At 47.8% G+C, this 12,851-nt stretch overlaps 7 protein-coding genes across 7 annotated transcripts; 4 read left to right on the forward strand and 3 right to left on the reverse strand.

The window, feature by feature from the left end:
- Positions 1 to 488: 488 nt before the first annotated feature.
- On the reverse strand, positions 489 to 2,800 carry ASPGLDRAFT_48269 (uncharacterized protein). The gene is made up of 5 exons (XM_022546862.1): positions 2,713 to 2,800; positions 2,551 to 2,645; positions 1,880 to 2,494; positions 1,480 to 1,818; positions 489 to 1,431 (listed from the first exon to the last, which is right to left on the reverse strand). The coding sequence occupies exons 1-5, from the start codon at positions 2,776 to 2,778 to the stop codon at positions 843 to 845; spliced, it is 1,704 nt and encodes a 567-aa protein (XP_022399640.1). The 5' UTR covers positions 2,779 to 2,800; the 3' UTR covers positions 489 to 842.
- Positions 2,801 to 3,841: 1,041 nt separating this feature from the next.
- On the forward strand, positions 3,842 to 4,867 carry ASPGLDRAFT_435854 (uncharacterized protein). Its single transcript, XM_022545847.1, has one exon. The coding sequence runs from the start codon at positions 4,067 to 4,069 to the stop codon at positions 4,691 to 4,693; it is 627 nt and encodes a 208-aa protein (XP_022399641.1). The 5' UTR covers positions 3,842 to 4,066; the 3' UTR covers positions 4,694 to 4,867.
- A 691-nt stretch (positions 4,868 to 5,558) lies between these two features.
- On the forward strand, positions 5,559 to 7,970 carry ASPGLDRAFT_1493588 (MFS transporter; the record flags this gene model as incomplete). The annotated part of the gene is made up of 9 exons (XM_022542031.1): positions 5,559 to 5,639; positions 5,941 to 5,975; positions 6,033 to 6,159; positions 6,221 to 6,374; positions 6,443 to 6,563; positions 6,617 to 6,668; positions 6,725 to 7,139; positions 7,196 to 7,512; positions 7,571 to 7,970. 9 exons carry the CDS (start codon positions 5,559 to 5,561, stop codon positions 7,853 to 7,855), a joined length of 1,587 nt encoding a protein of 528 aa, XP_022399642.1. The 3' UTR covers positions 7,856 to 7,970.
- Positions 7,971 to 8,084: 114 nt separating this feature from the next.
- On the reverse strand, positions 8,085 to 8,858 carry ASPGLDRAFT_36420 (HAD family hydrolase; the record flags this gene model as incomplete). The annotated part of the gene is made up of 1 exon (XM_022544686.1): positions 8,085 to 8,858. One exon carries the CDS (start codon positions 8,856 to 8,858, stop codon positions 8,085 to 8,087), a length of 774 nt encoding a protein of 257 aa, XP_022399643.1.
- Positions 8,859 to 9,765: 907 nt separating this feature from the next.
- ASPGLDRAFT_26578 (uncharacterized protein) lies at positions 9,766 to 10,530 on the forward strand (the record flags this gene model as incomplete). The annotated part of the gene is made up of 3 exons (XM_022543580.1): positions 9,766 to 9,771; positions 9,907 to 9,975; positions 10,018 to 10,530. The coding sequence occupies 3 exons, from the start codon at positions 9,766 to 9,768 to the stop codon at positions 10,528 to 10,530; spliced, it is 588 nt and encodes a 195-aa protein (XP_022399644.1).
- Positions 10,531 to 11,109: 579 nt separating this feature from the next.
- On the reverse strand, positions 11,110 to 11,497 carry ASPGLDRAFT_48272 (uncharacterized protein). Its single transcript, XM_022546863.1, has 2 exons — positions 11,245 to 11,497; positions 11,110 to 11,185 (listed from the first exon to the last, which is right to left on the reverse strand). Exons 1-2 carry the CDS (start codon positions 11,397 to 11,399, stop codon positions 11,146 to 11,148), a joined length of 195 nt encoding a protein of 64 aa, XP_022399645.1. The 5' UTR covers positions 11,400 to 11,497; the 3' UTR covers positions 11,110 to 11,145.
- On the forward strand, positions 11,462 to 12,336 carry ASPGLDRAFT_67264 (uncharacterized protein; the record flags this gene model as incomplete). Its single annotated transcript, XM_022549110.1, has 2 exons — positions 11,462 to 11,931; positions 11,985 to 12,336. 2 exons carry the CDS (start codon positions 11,462 to 11,464, stop codon positions 12,334 to 12,336), a joined length of 822 nt encoding a protein of 273 aa, XP_022399646.1.
- Between the last annotated feature and the right edge of the window lie 515 nt (positions 12,337 to 12,851).

Below are 12,851 nucleotides of genomic sequence, written 5' to 3' on the forward strand. Positions count from 1 at the left end.
AAAAAAAGAAAAAGAGAAGTCAACCCTGGACCGGGCGAGAATTCAGCGGGTGGAAGGAGGGTCAGTAGTCCTTCCAGTTTGAGTCGGGGATATCTTAATTACCGCACGGACTGTTTGTTTTTAACGAACAGGGCCCTATTCTCAGTCCAGTTTTATGTATGTACTCCGTACAGAGTAATAATGAAACAACGATAATAATGATATCTTTCGAAAGAAATGAAGCCGGCGGGGTCAGCTGATATGGCCTGCCTTGATTAGGACTAGCTTGGCCAAAAGGCGCTACCCCGCATTGGGTAAGTGTACACAATCCTGTCGATGTATATAAAAGACCCCCGGGTATTATAGGGGTTGGACCCGGTACGGAGTAAACATACATACAAGTACAAGTATATACCCCGTTCATTGGTTATAACCTGGAATTACCCGGCACCTTGCATCTATGCAATCCCCGTACTCTGTACAATCTGAAGACCTTGCCTCAGGCATTCTGCCCTATCTAACTAACTATGGGTCTGAGCTCTCAACTGGATTCAATACAAATTAATGAACCCCTGGTACTAACTAACAGACGAACTCATGATTACGCTGTGACAATCACAATCCTGTTTTTGTGTTCTTCACTGCATCACAATTATGAGTAAAATGAAAGAAAAATTAAAGAAAATCTATAGATAGCAAAAGTCTTTTCGTGATCGACACGCGTTCCCGAGTCTACGTAAGCTGTCACATGATCTTCACGGGTTTGCCTCCCACTAATCACTCTTCACTGTACTAGTAGTACCGACTACAAAAATGGGCTTGAGAATGTTGGGCACCGTGCTATGTACGGAGTACCACGACTCTCATAATTTCGCATGCGGACTCGCACTCGCACTCGCATTCACACCCACATCCGCACCCTCCACCCGCTCAACCGCCCTTAACGCCTCCCGCACCCGTTCCATCAGCACCTCTCCATCCTCCAACCCAACGCTAATCCGTACAATATAGCGATCGACCCCATACTCCGCCGCAAATTCCAACTCCTGAAAATGCGCCAGCTGCGCATACGGGATCGCCAACGTAAAGTTCGTCCCCACACTCGGTCCCTTGCGCACATCTAGCGCGTCGTAGAAACACACCGCGCTCGTCGCGTGGTTGAAGATCATGCTTAGCAGGAATCCGTACCCGCCGTTTCGGCGACGGTACTTTTCGTAGAGCGGTGCCGAGGTTACCATTGTTGGGTAGTGGACGTGGTGGACTGAGGGGTGGGAGGAGAGGAGGTTGGCGATGGAGAGGGCGATAGTGTTGCTGTGGTGGACGCGGGGGACGAAGTCGGAGCTGTTTTGGGACATGGTGACAGCGTCGAGGGGGAAGTATTCGTCTTCGAAGCTGGATTTCAAAGCGGAGTGGATTGTACCGTGGTGTCGGGATTGGGGGTTGACGACCACGCTGATCTGTTAGCTGTCTTCCGGGGTATGCAGTGCTGGAGCTGCTTACCTCCCGCCCATCACGTTGGACGCGCCGCTGAAGATCTTGGTCAAACTCGTCATGAGAATATCCGCATACGGCAGCAAATCGATATTGACAAATGTCCCCAGGGTCTCATCGCAGGCCACAACAAACCCATACTCATCCGCCAGAGCTCTGACTCGTAACAGGTCAGACGACTCCAACAGCGGATTACACGGAACCTCGCAAAACAGCACGCGAATGCGCTGGCCCGATTTCAACAAAGCCTCCAGCTCATCCAATTCCCGCGCCGTCCCGCGTCCATATAACGTAAATCGTTCGAACCCGGCCATCTGCACGGCCTTGGGTGTCTCGGCGTAGGGCCATCTTCATATCACCAACATTAGCATCATCATCATCATCACCCTCCAACAACTACCTGACTAACCCGTAAACAACCGCTCCATTATACTCAGAACCCGGTAAAGTCCTTAGCAATGCCCTGGCCACATAATTAATAGCCACCATCCCCTTCGAATATAAAAAAACATCATCCGGCGAGACCCTCTTGGAACCAGGCTTCTCTGACGTCACTAGCTCCGCAATCTGTTTCTTGATTTGTTGTTTCTCGCGACGGGCGGAATCCGTCCACGGTGCCGGTACCAGTTCCGTTGTATCTGAATTTGGGGCAGCGGTTTGAAAAGCGGGGCTGGGTGATCGGGAATGCATAATGTCGATCCGGTCTTTACAGAATTCCCCGTGTCTGCTAGACATTCCATCTCCCAATATACACCAGGTCTTGCGGGCTTGTGGATGGAGATCTCGATCATATATCACGGCGACGAAGCGTCCCCAGCGGGCGTTTTCGGTTGATACACCGTCAGGTAGATGGAATGTTACCGGCTCCACTGTTTTCCCTGTATCCTTTGCTCTTAATTGCAAGACGAATCGCTGTGCCGTCGATTCGGATGGGAATAGCATGCAGTCGAGGTGGCTGTCGGCGATATCGAATCTTTTCCGTACAATCGCGCCTAGATCTTGGAGGACTTGATGGATATGGAACCTATCACTATCAATATCATCCGCATTATTTGCTGTTTATTGCGGTAGACTAGGCACCTTGGGTAAACCGTCTGCATCTTGCTCACCACCCTGTCTTCGCGTTTACCCCAGCCGACTACGCTGTCCCATGTTGGCATTGAAACGCTGACGGACTATACATTCATTCGTTGAAGTTAGCAATCGCTTCACCGTAGCTTGCTCCTCCTCAAAACAACGTACATGCACCTGTTTCGGAGGCTGAGGTTCCCCGAGGGAGAGAGCGTGGGGATCTAGAAGAGATCGCATGCTGTATTCTATTTTCTTTGCACGTCCGAGAAGATAAAAGAAACCAAAATCAACAAAAAAAAATAAAATAAAATAAAATAAAAACAAGAAGAAAGAGAAAAATAAAATAAAAATAAAATAAAAATAAAAATCTAAACCAAGATACAGCAACCGCATCCTTAAATACAAACCCAACCATTTCACCGCTCATCACCAGGTCAATGCTCATACTCCCCTCTGCACCGGCAGCTCTCTTGAACCCCACTTTCAGCTCTTGATCCCATGACTTGGATTCGCCACCAAATTTCCTGTAGTTCTTCTGGTTGTGGACACGAGGCTGACCATCTTGTACCACTCCGTAGAACAGCTGTCCCAATGTGGTTAGGGGTCTTGGCATTCCAGATCCTTGGTGTAAATCGAACTATCGATTTGGCCAATGAACGATGAGGTATGGGACTTGGGGGCCAATCAGGGGCCGTATCGATCAGATATCGGTAGTCGGGAGGACAGACCGTTCGTCCAGTACATCGTGGACCTGTAGAGAGGGCATTGAATAGCAGCAGGAATGATATGAAACTCTCAGGCCCCGGGGAAGTGTCGATTTCTCCAGATCGTCACTTCCAATGATTCTATGTTCCTCCAATGTTCATTGCAATAAAGAACCCTCGTTCTTGATACTGTCAAGTACATCCGTTGAGATCCGTGGGTCGTTGGTGGTACTAGGCTCAGAAATTTAAATAGGAGAGCCGGAACATAAAACTGCGCTGTGAGGAATAACGTGAATCAATGATGATCTCAAAACGTGGCGTCTTCGGAAGTCGTGTATATAGTTGGCGAGGTTGAACATGGAGCGACAAGGAGGTCCCCGATGTCGTTGCGAGGAAGACAGTCTTCATCTGAGTCCCTTATCACAACAGTGAATGGCCTCTTTACAGAATTCTGGGTGTCGGAGCGCTAGGATGATTTGGGGGAGGCTGTGCACTCTCTGTTTGCACAAGAGATGACAGATCTGCTTGCGTTCTTGCTCTTCATCTTTTTATCCTTCTCCGCTTCCTGTCCCTTCTGTCTGTGTACCTTTACTCTAAGACATAAAAAAAAAAAAAAAAAAAAAATACCGATTGAAGATGCACCTCCTCGATCTACCACTCGAGGTAGTTCGGGCGATTCTCGAGGAAGCTGTCAAGCTCACTTCCCATCCCTACGACCTGGTTTACCTTCGACTCGTCAATAGTAAGATACATCGACCATACACCGTGTTGCGGACACTAACCTAAGCCTAGAGTTCTTTGCCAAAGAGGCTATCGTCGCGATGCACTCCACGCGCCTTTACAATGAACGCCACGTGCGCCATGACCCGTACCACATTCAAGAAAAAGCACTAGCTCGAGACCACATGGACGACTACTCCTTTCAAGCAATACGGCATGTTCTCGACCGGGTAATGGGGTATTTCGAAATCTATTCCACAGAGGGAGACGGCAACCAACGGCAGAAGCAGCTGCAAGAAGTCTCGCTGGTTATCTCGCATGCAGCAGCAGCATGCGGTAGTTGGAAATGGTCAAGCAGCAATCGCGCGGAATATGATGCACCGGAGCATCTTCTCTCTGCCGCGGCGTCTGTCGGGAACCTATCGCTTGTCGAGCACCTCTTGGAACAAGAACCGGACAGTTTCGATGTGAGCAAGGAAAGTGACGTGCTTGGAACATCCTTACGGAATGCCTCCCGCAATGGTCACTTGAAAGTTGTTCGACTCCTCCTGAGCAAAGGTGCTGATTGGGAAGCCGGTCGCAGATACCGAGATGCAGAAGAGGAGTGGTACACTTATAATTATGGTAAGATCTGGAAGCTCCAGCAAGAGTTTTTTTTGTCAGCATCGAGAGACCATACACCCCAACTGCCCTTGGAGCAGCGGCGTTTGAAGGGCACGAGCGGATAGTGCGGCTACTATTGCAACAGCCCAGTCACCATAACTGGAGGTCATCCTATAGCCACCTTCGAGCAATAACATTGGCCGCCATGCGTGGTAGTACTGACTTTGTGAGGCTGTTGGATAAAGAGATCGGCGAGTTTTCTCCGCCAGTATTGAAGGATTTGTGGAACCATACGTTGCTCGCTGCCGCGTTTAGTGGAAAGACTGAAGTGATACCCTTCCTGCTGGCCAAGGGTGCGCAAATCGACTCTACTGAATTCTATGAGAGAAGCGAGATTACTGCACTGGGAATCGCCGCTCTTCGGGGCCACAACGACACGATTCGATTGCTTCTGGAAAACGGCGCGGATATAGATGGAGGGCCCAAATCTGAGGAAGTGCCCCTCTCGCTTGCAGCTCACATCTATGGCTTCCCTCGCACCGTGGCGTTACTGTTGGATAAAAGTGCCCCTGTTCATCCCGTTCGATCTCGGCTTCTCGAGCAGGCTGTGTTCTATTCTCCACTGTGTGTCATCGAAGTCTTGTTGGAGAAGGGCGTTCACAAAATACGTGAGGATGGAGGAGCGGCGGCTCTTATGGCGGCGCGGGACGAAAAACGTCAGGACGTAGTGGCGCTGTTCAAGGAGTACGGGACTGTGGATGGAAAATAGTGTCATGTGGATTTTAACATGGTGTACGCTCTGGTGTACTAGTAGTCTCCCCGGAAAAGAATACAGTCACCCTGTAGTATTCCTAGATAAACACAGGATTACCTTGAATGTGGCTGAAGCACCTCGATGTTGTGCATAGTAAATAAGGTTTACCACATCGGGCTAGTGCAATACAAATAAGCAATGATCACCCGGGATGCTCGGCCCGAATACGACTTGGCATGCTTACCGGAACTGGAAATTGGCGCAGGAACATGACTCGCGCACAAACAGATATTGCAAACCCCATACAGAGCACAGGAGTCAGTCTATACTCTGTACGGAGTACTATTACAGAAAAAGCTCCTAAAAATATTTCAAATTGCTTTTTGCAGGGTTTATGGTGTAACTAAACATGCATAATCTCTCAGGCAGACAAGGGTACGCAACCCGATGTTTTAGCTGCTTCTTAGTCCATGAATCGGTCCTGGGGTGCGTCACCAGCTGGTGCCTTATGCCTCGGATGATAAAAGAGCTGGATTTTTGGCATGATTCCGATTCTCAAGCAAAGAGCAGTTGCAATCATCTCAGCATTGAAATCCCACCATGACCACCAGCTCATAGAATCGGACCGCGTCGCTTGCGACCTTGGCCATAGTGTACGTGTATCGGACCGACAGCAGAAGGATGATCGTCTGACAAAATCCATCATGCAGATGCCTCGTTTTCTTTGTCGACATTGCCAACCTGGGCATGGCGAACATCGCCCTTCCGACCATTCAGAGAGCACTCGGTTACGATGAAGGATCGCTGCAATGGGTTCTGACGGCTTATTCGCTGACGGTATGCATTTATTAATTTCAATAGTTTTGTCGTCATGCAGATAATGCTCACTTGGGTATAGTTTGGCGGCTTTTTAATGGCCGGAGGCAGGCTAGGTGATATCTTTGGTCATAGAAATGTCCTCCTTTTCGGCATGACGCTGTTCAACATTGCCACATTAGTCTGTGCTCTTGTTAATGATAAGATCGGACTTGTGGTTGGGAGGGCGTTTCAAGGTAAGTCACCCTTCTTTCTATTTTCTTTGTCTTGCCCCTTTATGCGTGACTAACTGGCCTCGCGATAGGGGTGGCGGCGGCTTTTACAATTCCTTCAGCGCAATCACTGGTTGCCTTGTCATTCAAAGATCCTGCGGCTCGGGTCAAAGCTTTTGGTGCTTGGGGGGCGTGCGGCTCAAGTGGTTTTGTGTAAGTGCTCCAGAGCGTGTCGGAGATCCTGGACTAACGACTAATGAGACTAGTTTTGGGCCCATCCTTGGCGGTGTTTTTACTTCACTTGTTTCGTGGGAATGGGTATACCCACCATTGTGAATAATGTATCAATATGGTCATAGCTAACGAGTCGATAGATCTTCTGGATCTCCCTCATCGTCGAAGGCGCCCTTGAGATTGCCGCCATCGCTCTGCTCCTTACGAGCAACTTGCCCGGCGCAGCATCTGCAACCAGCGACAAATGGTCCAACTTGCATATTCGCCTCGATGCCCTCGGGACCTTCTTCTCTGTATCCGGCTTGATTCTTCTGGTCTACGGACTAACAACCGGCAATGTCCATGGCTGGGACAAAGCGGATGTCATTGCAACGCTGGTTGTTGCCGTAGCGCTACTTGCGATCTTCATCTTTGTTGAACTGAAGGTCTCTTCTGACCCTGTCCTCCCTCGCTATCTCTGGGATGATCGGATCAAAGCCCTTGGATGTGCGGTCGCCGCCTTGACATATGCTGTGTGGCAGGGTTCGAACTATCTGTTGACCCTTCAACTTCAGAGTACGTGTAGTCCTTCGTTTCTTCTATTTCTACCTCACTAACACGTTGCATTGCAGATTTCGGTTACTCCGCCCTATCAACAGCCCTCCACTTCCTCCCTCTAGGCATAACCGCCTGCGTCGTCAACTTCGTCATTCCCTTCCTCCTGGCCCCTGTTGGTCCCCGCAATCTGCTTATTGCCAGTTGGCTTCTGGGTCTGGCGGGTGTTATCTTGCTCACTCGCATGGGCAATGGAAATGAATATTGGCAGTTCTGCCTTCCCGGCATGATTCTTTATATCGCCGGTATTGGAACGGTATACTTCGTCGGCAATGTTACGGTCGTTGCTACAGCGAAGGAAGAGCATCAGGGAACTGTCTCTGGTGCTTACAACGTGGGTTACTTTTCCAACTGGCTCAAATACTTCTTAAATATGTACTGATCGGCTATAGATGTTCCTCAACGTTGGAGGCGCTGTTCTCGGCGTGGCAGTCTTGACGGTCATCTCTGATTCTGTTGCTTCGAAAAACGGCGGCAAGAGCAATCCCCAAACAAATCTCGAGGGTTATCGTGCAGGATATTACGCCGCCATTGCCATGATCGCCATTGGATTTATTCTCTCGATCTTCTTTGCCCACAAGAAGGGCCAACAAGGCGAGCAGCAAGAGGGAGAAGAGAAGGGAAACGAGAATGACGAGAAGAAAGCGGAGAAAAAAAGAATTGTCTGCTGCAACTGAGACTGCAAGCACGACTGTTGGCGAAGAGAGCGAAGGCAAGGCAAAGGGACAGGAAAGAACGGCTGGCTCTTCGGGAGAAAATGGTGCTGTTGGCTCCTCCAACGAGTCTGACAAGAAGGCCAAATGAGACCGTTGACCTGATTTTGACCTCGACAACAACACGTCGTGTACTATTTGAAAAACTGAACATTGAATAGAAGCAGATAGCACTCAACTACCTTGATACAGCTCAAGCACTCAGTATACTCTCCAATTCCCCCAAAGACTTCACACGAAGCCACTCAATACCATCTAGCCTTGTTTCCCTACGCTCATCATACAACACTGCCAACAACCCCTCACTCCTCGCTGGCACCACATCCCTCACCTCGTTATCCCCCACATAAACGATATCCCCAGCATCAATACCGTACTTCTCCAAAACGATGGAAAACAAGCCGTCAACTTTGGACCTCCCAACTTCATTGGTCGTGACTAGGATATCGACATAAGGCGCTATCCCGAGTTCCTGTACGGTCCATTCCTGTGCATCTTGTGGCCCTTCTGTTATAATGATGATCTTTTTATCGAGCCGTTTAAGGGTCTGGAGGAGTGACAGGGCGCCGGGTTTGAGTTCCAGTGCAGCCTGCAAGCTGTTCTTGTAGATGTCCAAGAGACGCTCGAGTATTGTATCGGATGTTTCCGAGCCATGGGCTTGGAGAAGACGTGAGAATCGATCTCTTCGATACTCAGTTGATGTTTTGCCCTCTGTGAATGCAGATGCTGTTTTGGACCGTAGGATCTCGCTAAAAGTGGTTCTCAGGGTTTCGACGCTAATACCGGAGTGTTGGTGAATTGCTTCGAACACGGCTGACGAGGCGGACGCAGATGCTTTCCGAAATTCATGAAGAGTGTCGTCTAGATCGAAGCCGAAGTACTTTTTGGATTGCAGGATCGATTGGACTGATCTAGTATCCGGAATATTCTCGAAGAGCGGAACATTGGCCGCTTCAGAGATGGACATGTTTAATTCTAGATATTCGATGGTTCTAGATCGGAGATATGTTTGGTATCCGAGAATTGACACGCCTGATGAAAAGAGGGAAATATGATAATGCACAAATAGTTCGGAGTGCACCGTACAATATATCTTCACATAAGCTAATTTTATGAGTCATGCGCAGTTGCGTGATAAGAGTGGATCAAGAATCAATTTAAGCCAAACCTCGCTAGAATGAAATGCAAAATAACTCGCGGATGCAATAATCAAGAAAGACAGCCATGATAACAAGAACAAAAACGCAAAATACAAAATGCAAGAAACGCCCAAGTAATGCAACCTTTCAGTAACACAGCCACTCATATCTCGATATGCACTATCCCGAAGACGACTTTTTCTTTTCTTGTTCTGGAAAACGGCACATATTAGACCTCATTCTGGAGAACCCGGATAGAAGGAACATCATACCTTTTACCTCCCTGAGTTTCCGGGTTGTGATATGGTCTATTTGCTCCCATTGCGCCTGGTAAGAAGCCAGTTCTTCGGCCGTCATGCACGTCGGGACTCTCTCATGGTTGTGACCGTTACTCGACGACGTCGTAGTGTTTTTGTCCATTGTGGATTTTTCGCGTGGTACAGTAATGTGAGGGTTTAAATAAGGTGGAAAGAGAATTGCGCAATAATCAAGCACCTTGAAGAGATCCAGCTCTATATATGAATCGAGCATTCAAGACAAGTACTTTTGTTCCTGAAGGGACGAGGGGTAAATCACACGGGAATAAAGAAGTAGTACAGAGTACAAAAGATCCCTATATGCAGGCAGTCCTCGAGCCATATTTATAAAAAGGACCGAACTCGAATTCCAAGCCCGCCCGAAACATATCTGCAGGTATCCAGCTAGATCAACCGGTCAGAATCCCTACCGAGCCACATGGCCGTTCGTCAAAGGATCAGAATAAAGTTCCGAGCGTCATAAAAAAAAAAACAAAAAAATAAATAAAAATCAATCAATAAATAAATAAAATAAAATCAAAAGAAGAAAATAATCAAATGTTTGCTGACCCAAACCAAGCCCAGTTGGGGTTTCGTTTTATGGGTAAAGTGGCGGTGGAAATCGAAAATCGCATTGTTTGCTTCCCCGGTGTGTATATAGAATGATGAATTAAATTTATCGGATCCATAGTCCCATCCGAACGGAACGCATCATTTGCAGAAGAACCGACCCATCGACAACATAGATCGTGACAGATTCCCGGAATCAACGGGACCAGCTCTAATTTCCTACCCTGCGCCGGATTCTCTGACCCGCCCGCGCGGATGCCAGGCCCTCCTTCCGGGACCCGCTGTGGTTTGTTTTGAAATCCGGCAAAAGTTCGGAGGGGGTGAAGATAAGACGCAAACGGTAGTCGGGGCTTTCGGGGAAGCGGTACCTTTGCGTAGGGATTCGGGGTCCATTGGTTCCACCGGGGAAGGGGTTCCGGGTTCCACTGCTGTGGGTAACCGATCGGATCTGCCAATGGGTACTTTGGGCGGTTTCGGGGAATTTTATCCTTGGTTGAGGGAATTAGGGGAGAAGATTAACAGCAAGGATGAGGGAATTCTGCATGACGCAATACAGTCAACAGTCTTTTTTCTTCTTCTCTCCATTCTCAACGGTGAGATCACATGTGACAGAAAACATGCGGTGTGGCGGTGAAGTGGCGCTGATTAGGGCTCTAGTGGGATAGGGCACTTTCGAAAATAGTCGCAAATACCGAAGTCCCCAGCGAGATCGCAGGAACAATACTCAGAGGCAGTCAGCTTTCGTCCCTCGAGGTATCGCGAGACCGAAAAAAGTCAAGAAATTATATTCTAAGATACATCTGCTTCGTCATATCGCACCACAATCCGGCCCTGTATTTTCAGGAGCCACATTTAAACCGAATCCTATACAGTCTTGAGTGATATGCTCTTACTGCAACGATTTTGAATTGAAATTCCATGGTCACGTGTTCCCTAGATGCAGCTGAATAATCACTGGTCTCCCTTTCTTTCACTGAATTCTTCTCCTTCTCTCTCCCAGGCACTCCTCCGGCTTTTATTCCTTACCAGCCAATTCCACACCTTACTGAAGACAGCATTCCTACACCCAGCGTACAGTAGGAACATGTTTCCTGATTCAACCGAGCTTTCCAAACCACCACTGCCTTACAACAAGAAAATCTGGAGGTTTACTGTCTGATCTCACACGCCTGATCCTCCTACGCCAGTGACTAGAGACTGTTGCAGGAACTTCAAGGAGGGCAGTCATGAAAATAACACGCTTCACATACTACAGAGTAGCACAGGACAAGACACGAGAACATAAACAAGTGATAGCTCATATCTAAAACACCCTCACAATAAAAGCTAACCGCAAGGTAACTAGTAGCTCTCGTTGGTATGAAGGTATCTGTATAATTTCCGGGTTACAAACGCAAAGAGGAGACGGCGAAATGTCATGCCTTTGGTTCGTCGATATTCATCAAAGTATGTGCCTCTCACGGTCCTGTCATCATTTGCCTTGTGGTAGTCGAAAATAAACATAGCATTCCAGTTCCAGTCAAACACTGCAATCAGCTTGCTATCAACTTGTTATTTTTGAGAAAATGCGTGCACCAACAGATTTCCAGAAACCGCCGGTGCCTTACATCAAAGGCTGGAAGTTCACAGCTCAATCTCACATTTCTCCTCCTTCTACACCAGTGACCAGGGGCTGTTGCCAGAATAAAGCAAAAGGCAGAAAGGAGAGAAGTACTCTCAACCCAGTTAAAAGGTGCTTGAAGCATCCACCACTACTTGGCAAGACAGAACCATACACTACTGACTTGGAGATTCTTGATTTATTGAGAGTTGGAGATGGCTGCAATGCGCAAGTCTTTAATGTAAATATCCTTGGAACACAATCACTCTCAACTGGCAGTTACTTTCAACTGGCTGTAGCCAAAACTTATGACCCTCTGTACTATAATAAGGATGAAGGCTACCTGAACCCGTTTCTTTGTGTTGACAGGAACTATACCCATGAAGTCCATGCATACAACCTTCTCACTGAATTTCAAGGTGACCTTGTACCCAAGTTTTTTTTTTTTTTTTTTTTTTTTGATCTTATTCCTTGAATCTTTCTGTCAGGTACGAGTCTTCCAGAATCCATCGCACAGTTCGACTGGTTCTCATCGAATATATCGAAGGCACCACAATGCTTCAAGCCAAGCCAGGGAAGATTCCGCGACATGAGCGCCAGCAGATCATGAAATCAATCATTGATTTTGAAACGCGGATCTACAAAAAGATCGATATAGGGCTCATGGATCTAAGCCCGCAGAATGTGATTATAAGACCTGACTCCCTTGTCTTTATTGACTTTGAGCATGCGGTATTCAATCACAAACCAGATGATCCAATCGCTCAAAAAGTGGATATACTTCCTGGGCAGTATATTTCCCCACTTATACGGTGGAAGAAAAAAAACCATGGCCTTTGAATTTGATGGTGATGACTGGATTGATTGGAAATATCGTCCCTGGATTTGAGGCTGAGTATGCTCATACTGCTCATAATATTACGCCGGAAATGCGGGAGGCATACGTTGTGGATTGACTCTTTCTTCTTCTTTTCTTCTTTTCTTTGTCTTTCTTTCTGTCTTACTCTCTTCTGGCGTCTCGTTATACTCAACTGTGCGTGGACATTGCAGGGTCGCAGTGATCTTGCGCGAAGGTGTTGTATGTCAGTTATCTAATTGGTACGCATAACTTACACCTTCCACAAAGACCAGCAACTAGCATAAAACAAAACAAATAGGTCTCATTCTCCCCAATCAATAATCCAAACCCGAGACCCTCTTCATAACGGCACCGCGGCTCAGGACAGACACAGAAAGGATAAGCAGCAGATGGTATAACTTTCGCGGGTGATAAAGCTCGAGGCGGGGGCGATTTTTATTACTGGGATGGTATTTTCGGCTTCGCGGAAGCCTAGGGTAGTTGTGACGATCGAGGG

Source organism: Aspergillus glaucus (assembly GCF_001890805.1).
Source record: "Aspergillus glaucus CBS 516.65 unplaced genomic scaffold ASPGLscaffold_13, whole genome shotgun sequence".
Lineage (NCBI taxonomy): Eukaryota > Fungi > Ascomycota > Eurotiomycetes > Eurotiales > Aspergillaceae > Aspergillus > Aspergillus glaucus.